General features: G+C 40.3%; 1 protein-coding gene across 5 annotated transcripts in view; it reads right to left on the bottom strand.

Annotated features, from left to right (window-relative positions):
* The window catches only part of SORCS1 (sortilin related VPS10 domain containing receptor 1), a 512,629-nt gene that overhangs the window by 219,567 nt on the left and 278,721 nt on the right, over positions 1-14,341 (bottom strand). For all 5 annotated transcript variants that reach the window (XM_059173260.1, XM_059173256.1, XM_059173258.1 and 2 more), the window contains exon 3: positions 9,837-9,936. In XM_059173260.1, coding sequence (XP_059029243.1) covers positions 9,837-9,936 — 100 coding nt within the window. The remainder of the gene's footprint in view (positions 1-9,836; positions 9,937-14,341) is intronic.

The raw sequence follows: 14,341 nt of genomic DNA, 5'->3' as shown, positions 1-14,341 counted from the left end.
TAGAGCTCTATGTACACAGCTATTATGATACATAAGTTCTATACTGTAGTTGACTGTTTATACATTCATCTCCTCTACCAGACTGCACAATCCTCAAAAGAAAGGACAATGTCTTACATTTTTATTCTACTTCCTAGGTCTTAAAAAGATCTGGCACAAAACAGACATTTAATAATTTTGGTTGGGTTGACAAATGACAGCATAAGGCACTGCCATGTCATTTGAAAGAGATTAATAGTGGTAACAATGAGACTAGCATTTATTGAATGCTTGCTATGTGTCAGGCACTGTTTGTTTGTTTTGATTCTTCTCATAACTACCTTATGATATTGACACAATCCTTCTATTTTACTTTGGACAGGGAGGAAACTGTATCATGGAGAGGTTCATAACACACAAACCCGCAAATAAAATCCGTCTACAGGCATACAATGAGTATGTGGCTTGGCGGCAATTTAAAGCCAGGCGGGCTGGCTCCAGGGTCCATTATGTGAACCACTACACCACAACTAATACTTCTCCACCAGGCAAAAATTTACCATAACCACCTTCGGACGACAGAGTGTAGTTCCACACTGAACTGCACACAGGTGCAGAGTTGGTACACCTGACAACTGCAGAAATGACCAGGTGTACGCGTAAACAGGAGATGCCATTACACAGAGGGCTGGGGAGTAGAGAAGAGAGATGACGTTCAAAGGACAAAAGTTCATTAAGCCGCGGGCAGCAGCAGTGGTGTCTGAATCCGCCGCTGAGGACCCTTGATCGAGGCCTGCTACGCCCCCACGCTTGAGTCATAATTGTGTTTTCCTTTCTGGTAAAACCAATTTCGGCCACAGCCATCAACATCCTTTACCCCTCCGAAAGCACCGAGGAAGAACAGAGAGGTAAGGGCAAATTGTCCTCCCTCGGAAAGTCTTAATAAGTTCCCAGTAAATTAGCCCTCCTCTCGCTGAGAGAGCTCAAGAGATTCTTAATCTACGGTTGAAAATATTTATGATTTTATTATTTTTTCTTCTACCTTATGTGTTCACTATGGTCTTTGCATTAGCTTTCTCTCATATTTACTTTAAAAGCTACTTTATAACTTTATCTTATATTATGTTACTTTAAATGCTTTGTAGTAATCTCTCCCATCTTCTCTCTCGGCTTAACATCTGGGTCTTTCCTCCCTTACCCCTTCAGTAAGGCAATTTACTGACACATAAGTAAATTCTTCTCTTATCTGTGAGAGTCCGTATATTCAAGTGTTTTTCTTTTTCCCATTCTTTATTTTTTTGGACTAACCCACATCACCCTGTTCTCCATTACAAGCATGCTCATTCCTGGGTAGCAAATGTTTCCTATCAGGGCAATACTTAGTATTCCAGTCCCCAAACACACACACACACACACACACACACACACACAAACAGCCCCAAGCAGCCAGAAGAAGAGATCTCTCTTTCCCAGTCATCAAAATGTAAATATATTCCATAGCGTAGGCCTTATTACCCATGAAGATCTAAACCCATCTTATTACCTATAAATGACAGTATTTTGTTTTGGAAAAGTTATTTTAAGTAGCTGACTTGGAAGGTGATAGAATGAGAAGTATGTGAGCGTTTAGGGATCTAGTAAAATGGAAGGTGGGTGCCTTGAGGAAGAGAAGAACAAAACCTTCAAAAGAAGATTTGGTCAAGAGAAAGGTCAGGTCAGAAGAAGGAATGTTTAAATGGAAGCCATTTGGCCCCTGAGGCTGGTAGTGTTCTCTTAATTTCTCGCGGCGGGGGGGTGGTTTTATTAAAGATTCATTGACATTGACTTTGTTTTTCCTGACAGCACCAAGAGAAAGCTTGAGGCAGATCTGATATATTGGAGTGAAACATCCCCACCCTAGTAAATATGGCAATTTCCTGTAGCGGCCAGCATTCGTCTCCATCCATCATGAGAGCAGCCCGGGCTATTCACTAGAAACAAATGTTCTAGATACAGTATGTCAAACACCGGATGATGGAAACCTCTGAGAAGCCACAGGGAGTATGCTGGAAGCAAACAGACCAGAATGTTGAAAAGACCTCTGACCATTTTCCACAGCAGAGCGTAACTTGGAACCAACCTGAAATAATGCATTTGACCTTCATAAAAGGGTAATGGATGGGCATTTAACACTAGGCCAGCCAGACTTCAGAGAATATGAGTTCTAATAAGGACAGATGATGAGGCAAAAATAAATTTAAAATAGGCAATTAAAACAAAACAAAACAAAACAAAACAAAACTGCTCCCCAAAGAAGTTTGAGCAGATAGTCTATTGTGCATATCTGAAGAACGATCAGCCTCTGACACAGGCTTCATTTCCTTTTTGGAAACCTCTGCTCACCTGGCCACAGAGGTAAACTACCTTTTCAGACCCAGTCAGCAGTATAAGAAACATTCAATTTCTGGACCAGTCTTACTTCCTAATATTTGGAAACCAACTTCAGGTTATATTTATCCTGATTAGCTTCATTTGTTAAAAAAGAATAAAACCAAAAGGCAGCATTCTAATATTTGCTTCCATTTTGATAAAGAAATACCACCAGAAGCCAGCCAAAAAGCATGATCTAAACTCAGAAAAGGCTGATCTGGAGATCTATCACCTTTCCACCTACCCCTTTGTCTAGCTAGCTACCTGTGTATTTTTTAAACATAACTGTGACTAATAAACTCTGAATTTTAAGAGTAACACCCCATAAACTTGATCCTCATACAGAAACAACTTTTTAATCAGCAATTCATGGTTAATATTTAATGCATTAGATGCTGACATGTGACAGACGCAACATCTTACAAATGAGGAGTGGCAAATACATAATGTTAATCATGCAAAAAGCTTCTTTCCAACAAAAAAGTACTCAGCACTACTTCATACCCCATGAAATACGTCTGTAATCTACTCATTAACTGGATCAATTCTGAGAAACTTGGCATATTATAAACCTGTTAGTTTTTTTTTTTCATTAGTGTAAGACACAGATGAGATTCAATAAGAATCAACTAAATACCTACTATACTAACATCATGTGCTAAAATCGAAAAGATTGTGGTTTTATTCACACTTATTTATTCATGAATATTACCACAGGTGCTTTGATTTATATAAAATTGTACCAGGTACATGGCTGTTTCAGGTACAGTTTAGTATACAGAGTCTTTTTCCCCCAACGGTGTTGCATGGAGCCCAGGAGACCCGGAGGGCTCCCTAGGGCCATCTTGGAGTAGCAAGGGGGTGTGCTAGCAGGCCGTGCTCCTGGCATTCCACCTGTTTGAAACAGAGCACTTTGCACTTACTCTTCTGTAGCTTATTTGAAACCCAATGGCTTGTACAACTGTTGGAAAATTACCCAGAGGAAAAAAAATGGACATGCAGCATGTTTTCTTGGGTTTGATTTTCTTTTTGAACTCTCAAAAGAACAGAATGGAGACTGATGGACTGAAACAGTGCCCACACTCAGTTGTACCCAGGAAGGATCAAAGGAGATGATCTCTCCCTTTAGCCGTCTTTAGCCATCATTGCCCAGGTTAAGTGTAGGGAAGTTTGGAAAATGGCCCTTCCATGATGTGTCTGAGTTCATGCGCTTCTTTATGAATGAAATATGTGTTATTTTTAAAAGGTTAGAGGCAAATGCATGATCTTGTGTACAAAGGGGCAGATGAAAGAGTTAGGAGCAATTGCGGAGCATCTGCCAAGGGAAATGTCATGTACCCCCTTTGATGTATTATACAATACGCTAGTTCCCCTTGGCCTCGCCAGATAATGTCGAGCGAGTGCTATGCAAGGTCCTGGCATTTTAAATATTAATCATGCTCTTCTTGGCTAGAAAAGAAAAAAATTATGCCTTTTGGCCTAGAAATGAGTAAAATCTACAGGGATTGTTACTACCCTTATTTATTCACTTGAAAGAATTAATTTCATAATTAGAGAAATTAAATGAGTCAAAGCTGGTGTTATAATGTACTTTGCTTTTCAGGTGCCAGCCTAGGAGCTCCACACTCAACCAAGTTTAGGTTAAATCCTCAGCCATGTGTTGGACACCTACCATGCCCCAGGACGCTGTGCTCAGCCTGTTACAAGCCCAGAAAGCTGATGAAGGTGCTTTAGTCCCTCTGGGCCCTTACATTCTAAATGGGGTATTAGACACGGTCAACGCCGACTCATCAGGAGTGAGAGAAAAGTGCTAGAAATGAGAAGCAGATGCCTGGGAAATCAGAGGGACTGAGAACATCTGACTATTGGAATTGATTAAATTTTGTGGAAGAGAGGGCATTTGAGGTTCACCTTAAAGGTTTAATGATCTCAACTTTTCTTTTACCAGTTGCCTGTTACCTCAGGCAAGTCACTAAACTCTAAGGACTCAGTTGCCTTATCTATTAAATAAAAAAGCAGAATCTGAACACCTCTGACATCTTTTAGGTTCTGATTCAATGATTTCATATTTTCCCTAAGGGAAGTTGGCAGATGCTACCCACCACACCTTTTTCCTATCCCCATAAGTCACCTGCAGGATATATGTCTCTATTTCCTCTCCTGAGTAAAAGACAAGAGGGATTAAGCATGCCCTGGATATCAAGAGGCAAAGAGTCAATAATCAAACACCAATTTAGAAAGTGCCACATACAGTAAGGTAATTAAAACCTAAACATCTGGAGAAAATGCAAACAGTGTTTAATGCTGGCATGTACCACAGGACCCGCAGAAATGATCCATGTGTCTGAGGAGCCGGGGTCCTATTTATAGGATGAAAGTCTTGGAAGGCTCTCTCAGCAGGAAGAGTATTAATTAAGTTGTGATAACACACAAAGGAGAAGAAACTGGGATAGGGAGGGGGGCACAGGAAAACATACAGAGCAAATACTCCCTGGGTTTCTCTTTTGCTGAGAACACAGTGCACGGAGAGTGCTAGGATATAACAACGACATGAAGTGGATGCTCCAAGTTCAAAAACAAAACAAAACAAAACATTTTTTTTTCTTCTTTTCTCCCCCACTGTATTCCATTTGGGGTTTTGTATTCTTTAATCCTTGAAGATGTCATACCACACCTCGTGAAGAGAGAACAGCTAAGGTTGGTTGGGGTGGCGGGAAAGGCACTGCGGACAGATACACCCAGAGTATCAAGACGTTTTCTCTTTTTAGGCAGGAGACAGACTCCGTGCCAATTTCAGATTAAGACTAAGATTTAAGCACTGATTTTGTTTTTCTGTGTAAGATTTGTATTAGTTCCTCCCATCACCCGCCACATCCCAGCTGCTCGTTCTAGGGGAATGTTAAATCATCCCTTCTCATGGGAGAGTCAAGGTATGTAACCAATAAACCACCACTGACACCCACAAGCCTTGGGATTTGTCAAGGGCTGGTTGAGGAGTGCTCTCTTTCGGAGACGTGGTGACAGACAGCTAGCCTGCCTCTCCTCTGGCTCTAGGAGTCACTTATCCTTGTTCTTTGGGACCTACCTCATCTATCAGAGGCCAGGGGCAGGCTCCGTTGAAGGAGGGTATGCCTGAGCTAGGATGATACCTGGGAGCAGCCTTTCTGTGTCTCTTAGTCAAGATTTCCTAGACCGACCTACAATGAGATTATGGATTTTACTGTAACAGACGTATTCAAGGAAAGCCGCTGTCATTTACAGCAGGCTTGTGGAGAAACAGGCAATGGATGATCATTCATTTAAGCTGTAAATAAGGGCCTGTTTTGTTCTGGACTCTGATCCCAGTAATGCCCCTAACAAGCTGTCTGCAAAGGCAGGGCATCATGCCCGCTGTTGGAGACACGTTGATTGAAGAACTGAGCTTGTCCTCACAAGCAGCTAAAAATAGCAAAAAGCATGTGAAGGCAGAACAGGTTTCCGGGAAGGCAAGGCAGTTTCCCTGATGTCAGTTTGATTCCAGTTGCTCCCACTGATGTGAAAAGCAGAGAGACATACCTGGTACAAAAGATGTGAACTTGCTGGATAGCACCCTAGGGACAGAGAAGAATTAATACAACCCCAGAAAGGAGGCTGCCTTCTCACTGGAGAACACACAAGTCCTACGAGAATTGCTGCGAACTTGAGTGCCTTTGTCCTGCATAATTAATAGAGCCTGATATTTTTCTTTCTTCTTCTTCTTTTTTTTTTTTTCTTTCTTTCCTTTTTTTTAACCTAAACTCTCATTGATTGGGGGGAAATATATTCACCCTTTAAAATGTGGTACAGGTACTATCTCTTTGGTTCAAGTAGGTCCCTTTGGGGGGTGAAAGTACATATTTCATGGTGATAAATTCACCTCATAAGTAGAAAAACTGTACACAAATATACTGCTATGTCAACTTTATTGATTTTTGCACCATTGTAAAGACCTTCATCGTCCTCCAATATTTCTTAAATCTATCAGCATCTCAGAAAGTGACCCTGAAGGCCTCATTTATCTGTACAGGAAAAGATCGGTTCACTTAGATTCACCCATAAACACTGTGATTTAAACAGCTCAGGCCCGCCTCTTCTTCTGGAAGGAGAAAGGCCCAGAGAAAGCTGTTCTCTCATAGCCATGGACAAGGACTGCTCTTTCTCCGGAAATAGGGTCTGCCAAGTTTTAATTTTAGCTAAATGCCATGGCCAGTGACTTTTCTAAGTCTTTCAGAAGACTACAGACTACGCATGTAGGCTCACTGATGCTAGCTCACTGGTGTGAATGGGTTAGAAGATGGGGCTCCTTGAGGTGCTCCCTCTGAGCTTTCCTTCCAGCTTCAGAGCTGCATTTGGACTTGAGAGCCTCGTGGTTCAAGCTCTGCTCCTGCAAACCATCTTGGAGTCACATATTCTGTGGCTATAGAAAATCCCAAGCTCACTGTTCCCTGTTTGGCATCTTATCTTTTTTTTTTCCCCTTTTTCATCATATTCCTCTCCAACAACATCAATAAAACAAAGACTATCACTAACTTAAAACAATTCTAAGAACAATTTTGAAGTCTCTTCCAGTTGCAAATTCCTTTGTTTTTGCCTCTATCACTTTACAAGTGGGAAAATGTAAATGTCTCACCCAAAGTCATCTGTTAGGGGGCAGCAGAGTCAAAGGACCCTTCAACGACAGAAAGTCCTATTGCATTTATTACTAGGATGCAAGACTTTTGAGGGTGGAGTGTTGACTTATTTCTCTTTGTAGCCTATGATACTTACAGATTGATTGTTGGTTTTTTTTTTCTTTTAAGATTTTTTACTTATTTATTTGAGAGAGAGCATGAGAGGGTTAGAAAGGTCAGAGGGAGAAGCAGACTCCCCACAGATCTGGGAGCCCGATGTGGGACTCGATCCCGGGACTCCAGGATCATGACCTGAGCTGAAGGCAGCTGCTTAACCAACTGAGGCACCCAGGAGCCCTACAGATTGATTGTTAAATGAAATTTACTGAAAATGTGAAACTAGAAGAAAAATCAATATGGAATTTAAGAATTGATTCAAAGCTAACAAACATAACTAAATCACATTATAAAACTAAAGAGTATAAATTCAGGTCTTCAACTCAGAACGGTATGCAGCAGGTCAAATTATTTAAATGCAATTGCTGATGATGGACCAGTAATTAGCCAGTAAGGGGAAGACAGGAATGTTCAGCGTGTATCTCTACACTCGTGAGGCTGACATTATCAAACTATCCTGTCTGATACTGGGGCCATCAGCCACAGGTGTCTATTTAAATTGAAGTTAATTAAAGTTAAATTAGATTTAAAATCCAGTGCTTCAGGGCGCCTGTGTGGCTCATTCATTAAGCATCTGCCTTCGGCTCAGGTCATGATCTCAGAGTCCTGGATCAAACCCCACATTGGGCTCTCTGCTCAGTGGGAGGCCTGCTTCTCCATCTCCCACCCCTACTGCCTGTGTTTCCTCTCTCACTGTGTCTCTCTGTCAAATAAATAAATACAATCTTTTAATAAATAAATAAATAAATAAATAAATAAATGAAATCGAGTTCCTCAGCTCTTTCAAATACTCAATAGCCACAAGTGGTTAATGTCTAAGGTACTGGACAGCTTAAAGGAACATTTCTGTCATTACAGAAAGTTCTACTAAACATTGCTATTTACGGAGGATAATCACTACTATTCCTTCTAATAATTACATGAAAGAGGAGGAGGCAGATGAGAAAAAAAATAAAGAGAAAACATCAATGAGCCTTAGCTATTCTATGCCAAATACTTAAAAAGCCTTATTCCAGATAACAGTTACAACTTTTCACATGAGAAGGAATTATAATGATCCCTATTTTAAATTCGATGACGCTGCTTGGAGAGGTTAAGTCAATCACCCCAGTTATACATGTGTTAACTGGTTTAGCTGGGTTTTCACGCACGCCGTCTGACACCAGAGTCCATGCACAGCCGCCGAGTTACGCTGCTTCTACTGACGAACGTGAAATGTTTAGGGCCAGAGGGAGCATTGCACTTTGCGTAAGCAATTCTTAATCCTCGGTACATATAAGAAACACCTGGGGAGTTTGCTCAAGGTACAGTGACCTGAGCCCTAATCCAGGGCAAATAGGTGTGAGAGGGCACATGTGGGGATCCCCAGTGCTTTGGATGTGCTGCTGGAGTTAGGGAATGGCCATTCAGAAATGTTCTCATCCACCTCCCAGAGTTCACGTTACAAAATGAAATACCGACCGAAGGTCACAGACGGTAACTGCTGACAGATTTGGATTGACAACCTGGACATCATTGCCACGGTCATAGAAGAACACGACTTAGGACATACTCATGAACAACGATTCTCTCTTTCCTGATGCATACTATTATTTCATGCAATTCACACAACAATTAGAAATTGTATGTCAGAATTCAGAATCTCAGGGCACCTGGGGCCTCTGCCTTGGGCTCAGGTCATGGTCCCAGGGTCCTGGGGTGGAGCCCCTGCATCCGGCTCTCTGCTCAGCAGGGAGCCTGCTTCCCTCCCCCACCACCGCCTGCCTCTCTGCCTACTTGTGATCTCTGTCTGTCAAATAAATAAATAAAATCTTAAAAAAAAAAAAAGAATTCAGAATCTCTCAATGCAAGCTTATAAAAACTAAAGAACGGATGTAGTGCCATTCCCCTCTTGAGACAAGTAAGTCTTTTTCACTTAAAAGCAAATCTCGTCTTCTTTGAGAAAATAATACTTCCCTCTGAAGAAGAGATAAACCCTCTTACTAGGAGCAGTGTAATATAGCAGAGATAGTATGACTGCCAACCAAGTAACCGGAATCCTAGTTCTGGTTGCGCTCGTAACTCTGCAATGAGGCAAAGCCTTACCTTTCACTGAACCTTAATTTTCTCATCTATAAAATTAGGGTGCAGTGTATGATGATCTCCAAAGTTCTTTCCAGCAGTGTCTCCATCCTGTCACTTGTGTGCGGGCTGAATAAACTTTGGAAATGAGATAGCCAACATGCTGCAGGAGGACACGTTCACCCCAATTCTAGTTAATCTATTTATTCAGGTCAAGGGAAAACAGGGGCACTTCAGATGAAAACCCCACCCTCTCCTCCATCTTGTCAAGGCTCATTCTGATTCTTGTGACTGACTAGTCAGAGCCCTTACAAGACAGCATCCATTCAAGGAGACCCATTCCTTGGAGCTGCCTTCCAGAAACTGTAATGATATACCTACCTCTCACCCTCTTGCATTCACGACTGTTGCTCTCAAAATTATGATGTGTCATACATTTTATCACCTTAACATCCATCAGCTCATCTCTACACCTCTAATCCTGGCTTAACTATACTGGATTTTTACGTAGCTAGAGAGGTTAGCCAACCAAGACAGAAGTCACATCATGAATAAGCAGCATGCTGAATATACATGTCTTACCTTACGCTTGTTGGTAGGACACACGTAGAGATAGCTTAGAATTGTTTTCAGCCCAACTTTATCATTCAGCTTCTCATAAGTTGTTCCATAATCAGTTGACCTATAATTCAAAAGGAGCATTAATGAGGACAGATGTCTACGTCATTTGGCTGCTTGTCAGTATAATGCATGTTTTACATAGTAGAATGGCTCTCGGGAGGTTTCTAGATGATTCATGTAGTATATAATGATGCTTAATTATGTACACAGCAGCATCATGTGAGCGGTTAACATTTGCATTTAAATTGAATTGGTAAAAATTAAAACTCCATCTCTACTGCTCCTTCATGTACGTACACTGCATAAAGGATGTGGTTAATTTTAAAAGATTAAGAGATGAGGGTGTCTCTTGAATTGACCACAAAAATAAAGAGTTTTTATGTAGATTTGACATTTTCAAATCTTCTCTTTATCTGTGGCGCAGTGGAAAAGCAGGTTCTCCTGATTTATCCACAAATTACGTTTCTCTTCATGAGTCATAGAATCTATGGTGGGTCAGTACCTTCAAAGGTCATTCAGTCTTTTCCTATTACTTAAGAGTAAGAAAACATCTTAATAATAAAGAAATTTCACAGTCTTACTCAATGGCCTTTTCTGGTGTTCAACCCAGAGTTGGGAAGATATTACCTCTTGGCACTAACCCTCTCTTTTTTGAAGATTCTCTCATCTTTATCTAGCCCTTGGTCAATAACTTATTAATTCTGCCTAAATCAATAGGCTTTAATCACCATCTCTATCAAAGCTTATTACATATTTCAGAATTGTAATCTCATTAGATCAGCATGACAATCATGTGAAGGAGGAAACATTATCTGTATTTGAAGAAAGTAGCTGACAGAACTTAAGTGACCTATTCAAAGAAAACAGCTGATAAATTGCCAGCGAGCATTTGAATACAGCTGTTCTGACCCTAAACCCTGTGTTACTTACACTATACCACAGTTTTCCTGTTGTTTTTGTTTGTTTCAATTTAAAGGAAACATACAATTTCCTCTTAGCCTTCTTTTTACATATAGGAGATCCAAATTCATTTATTCATTTACATCTACAGAACTCCTAAAATGTGCCAGACCCTGTGCCGTGTGCCAGGATACAACACATCGCCCCCACTCTCAAAAATCTGTCAGCTTTATTTGAGAGGCAGAAATATAAGGCCATAATGTGTTAAGTTCAATGCTACAGATTAAAATTAACAAGGCTTAGAAAATACACTTGGTTTAAATAGAAACACAAAAATGTAACCATTTTAATTCATTCCTGGTAGTGGTCAAAATATAAATTCCTACAGGCCATAAAGATTGCATAGGGAAGTTTGTGTTAACAGCCTCATCACCATGCATTAAGAAGCTACCCTGGACCAAGAAAGCTACATACCGTGCAATCCTGCAATTAAGGGATTAAGAATTTAATCTGGCTGGAGATCCAGGGCATTTTCCCCCTAAAGTGTGTGTGTGTGTGTGTGTGTGTGTGTGTGTGTGTATATAGATAGATAGATAGATAATATATAACCATATAATAAACTATATTATAAATTACATAATCAATTATATATAATTAGATAATAGTCAACACTTTATAGAATTCAGGGGGTGCTGCAAATCAGTGAAGACTGGGGTATTATGTAAAACTTCAAGAACTATTGCCCTTTAAAATGGAAAATGGGTAGGGTTTTAGGAAAGAGAACTAGAGGGCAACTTGCGTCACCCAATATATAACTGGCTTCTTCTGGACCAGACTGTGCTCTATCCCAATCCAACAAACCGTGGTTTGATAGCCAAGAATATTTGAAGAGCATTCAAAACTCACAGATCTTTTTTTTTTTTAAGATTTATTTATTTGACAGAGAGAAATCACAAGTAGACAGAGAGGCAGCCAGAGAGAGAGAGAGAGGGAAGCAGGCTCCCTGCTGAGCAGAGAGCTCGATGCGGGACCCGATCCCAGGACCCTGAGATCATGACCCGAGCCGAAGGCAGCGGCTTAATCCACTGAGCCACCCAGGCGCCCCCAAAACTCACAGATCTTATCCATGAAACACAACAAACCTCTTTAGATCCTCCTTCCATATTAAATCCTTTCCCTAAAATTCATGCTGATGTGAAATTTGCTCCAGCTTTCTAAGGAGTACCTGAGACTTCTTTCTTCACTCAGTGGAATCTTGGTGTTTGACATATTTTCCCCCCACTCCTACCCTGGCCTTACTAGGTCAACTTCCTCTGCTTCCTAAGACCTCCTTGTCTTTGAAATTTCACTAGCCTTTCTCTAGATCCTTTAATGGGATAACTTTTTCTAATCTTTGTTCTAAACAATATTCACAAGTTCAAAAACAAACAAATAGATGCAAAAATCTATTCCGGGGACAGGGGGCGGTAATGGGAGGAGTACAGAGTGTGTGAAGACTGCTCCCCTGGCAGATGCTGTCCAGCCATATGCGGACGTCAGCAGGACCACGTCAGAGATGAGAGAATGGCTTAGTTTTCCTAGTAGGATAATCAGAATGGAGGCTAGAGAAGTAGAAACTAACCTACAAGGGGGTAATAATTAGTTTCTTATCATGTCTATCAACTGGATCCTTGATCAATGAGTATGCTTACATTAAAAAATTAAACTCTACAAAGACAAAAGAGGATGCTCCATGAAGATTCCACACAGAATCACTCTCACTTGTGTGTGTACGTATGTGTGTGTGTTTAGCTGAAATTTCAGTATGACAGGATGATAATAGAGTGACCAGCTCAGACATACATTTGTAACATTTTTCTCAGAGAACTTACAATATGTTATTAGATACTTTCCCCTTATTACAACATCACCAGTCCAGATCCTTCAAGGTATCTGCCACCATTGTTTAATGCTGTCTCTTGCCCCTTGATTTTTCAAAGCTCAGAAACTGAATCAAAATTTAATTCTCAATTCACCAGAGCTACATGTTTAAGCATTATGGCATTGTAATAATTGTTAGAGAGGGAAAAAATGATGCATTTCCACATGCCCAAAATGGCACAGACTAGCAGTTGTCCAAAGTTGTCTCACGAAATTAGAATTAGATAGAGTGTTACATGCATCATGGGTAATACTAAGAGTCAGCCAGAATACATGGATTCAAGAGGACAGAAGCGAAAATATTTAATTTCTGCAGGCCAGTTTGTAAGTAGTTACTGTGCTAAGTTCTCTGAATAGTACTTCTGCCACATGATCCTCTCCCTTGGAGACCTCCTAGATTTCATCACAGTCCAGCAACCTAAAGATTGAAAGTTGGCACAGCAGAGGTCCTCAAGAAATTCACTCAGGACCAAGAGGAACACCTGCTCTGATTGGTTGGTGCCTATGCCAATCAGCCTGGGCCCCAGTGGAGGAGACAGTGACCTTGGAGAAGGCACCACACCCTGGAAAACAATTCCTGGTGCCCATCCACAAACTCCCCTTCCCAGCTAACAGATGCTTCCAGTTATCCTTGTATGGTCAATGGTGGGAACTGTAGCCCCTTAGGGATCTGGCTTTGAAAGAGCAGATGAGAAACAGACAGTTGAGCAGCAGGCAGGCTGGTGAGCCAATGCACTGGCTGTTAAAATATTCTAAGTATCATCCCTAGGTATGGGGAAGAGGAGTGTTATCCGAGATCAAAAAATGTTAGGAAATGCTTGATAATGCAAAATTTAATATTCCTTTACTTGAGAACTTATAAATTTTATTCTTCTCATATACATACATAAATCTTTTTATTTTAATATACACTGTGAACCTTTTAAATGCATATTCCATGAAGCACTTTCCAAACATATTTGACTCTAAGATTCATTCTTGAGGGATATCTAATTAAATTACTGTTCTGAGCAACATACTTCAGAACGGCATATTGAAGACCAAAAAAAAAAAAAAAAGGCAAAACAAAGATTATGAATCTTGGTTTTATAAGAAAAGGGGAACAATAAAAATATTTAAAACCAAATTTGCAAAGAGAAATGCCAGCCTATGCTAACCATAAAATGACTGCTGTTATCAAGGCAAAAAAAAAAAAAAAAAAAAAAAAAGTAATCTTAAAAAGATGTGTAGCACACAGAAATGTTTTTAAGATGCAATATAAACAGCCTTGAATTCTCAGCTTGTACCATTTTTTAAAACATTCCAAAACAAACTGTTTTTTTTTTCAGGTTTTATTTACAGGTTGACTTATATACAGATGGAAAACAGGGTTTTTGTCAACATCTATGCTGCGCAAGAAAAAGCTGAGAGCTTAAAAAAAAAATAGCATTCCAATAAAGTAAATATGCAAGTGATTAAATCAAGCTGCACAGGTTTTTGCTTTTGATCCTTAATCCTTATACTACCTTTTTGCAAACATATCTTAAATAGTGACTTTTAGAACAGAAAGTATGTATTTACTATAGTCATACAGCTGAAACGAGCTGGCCTGATGGACGGAGAAACCATGTTCACTGTATGGTACCACCTACCTTCCAAGACCTCAT

Source organism: Mustela lutreola, chromosome 4 (genome assembly GCF_030435805.1).
Source record: "Mustela lutreola isolate mMusLut2 chromosome 4, mMusLut2.pri, whole genome shotgun sequence".
Classification (NCBI taxonomy): Eukaryota; Metazoa; Chordata; class Mammalia; order Carnivora; family Mustelidae; genus Mustela; species Mustela lutreola.
The sequence above is the reverse complement of the archived record's forward strand: the minus strand, read 5'-3'. Positions and strand labels throughout refer to the sequence as shown.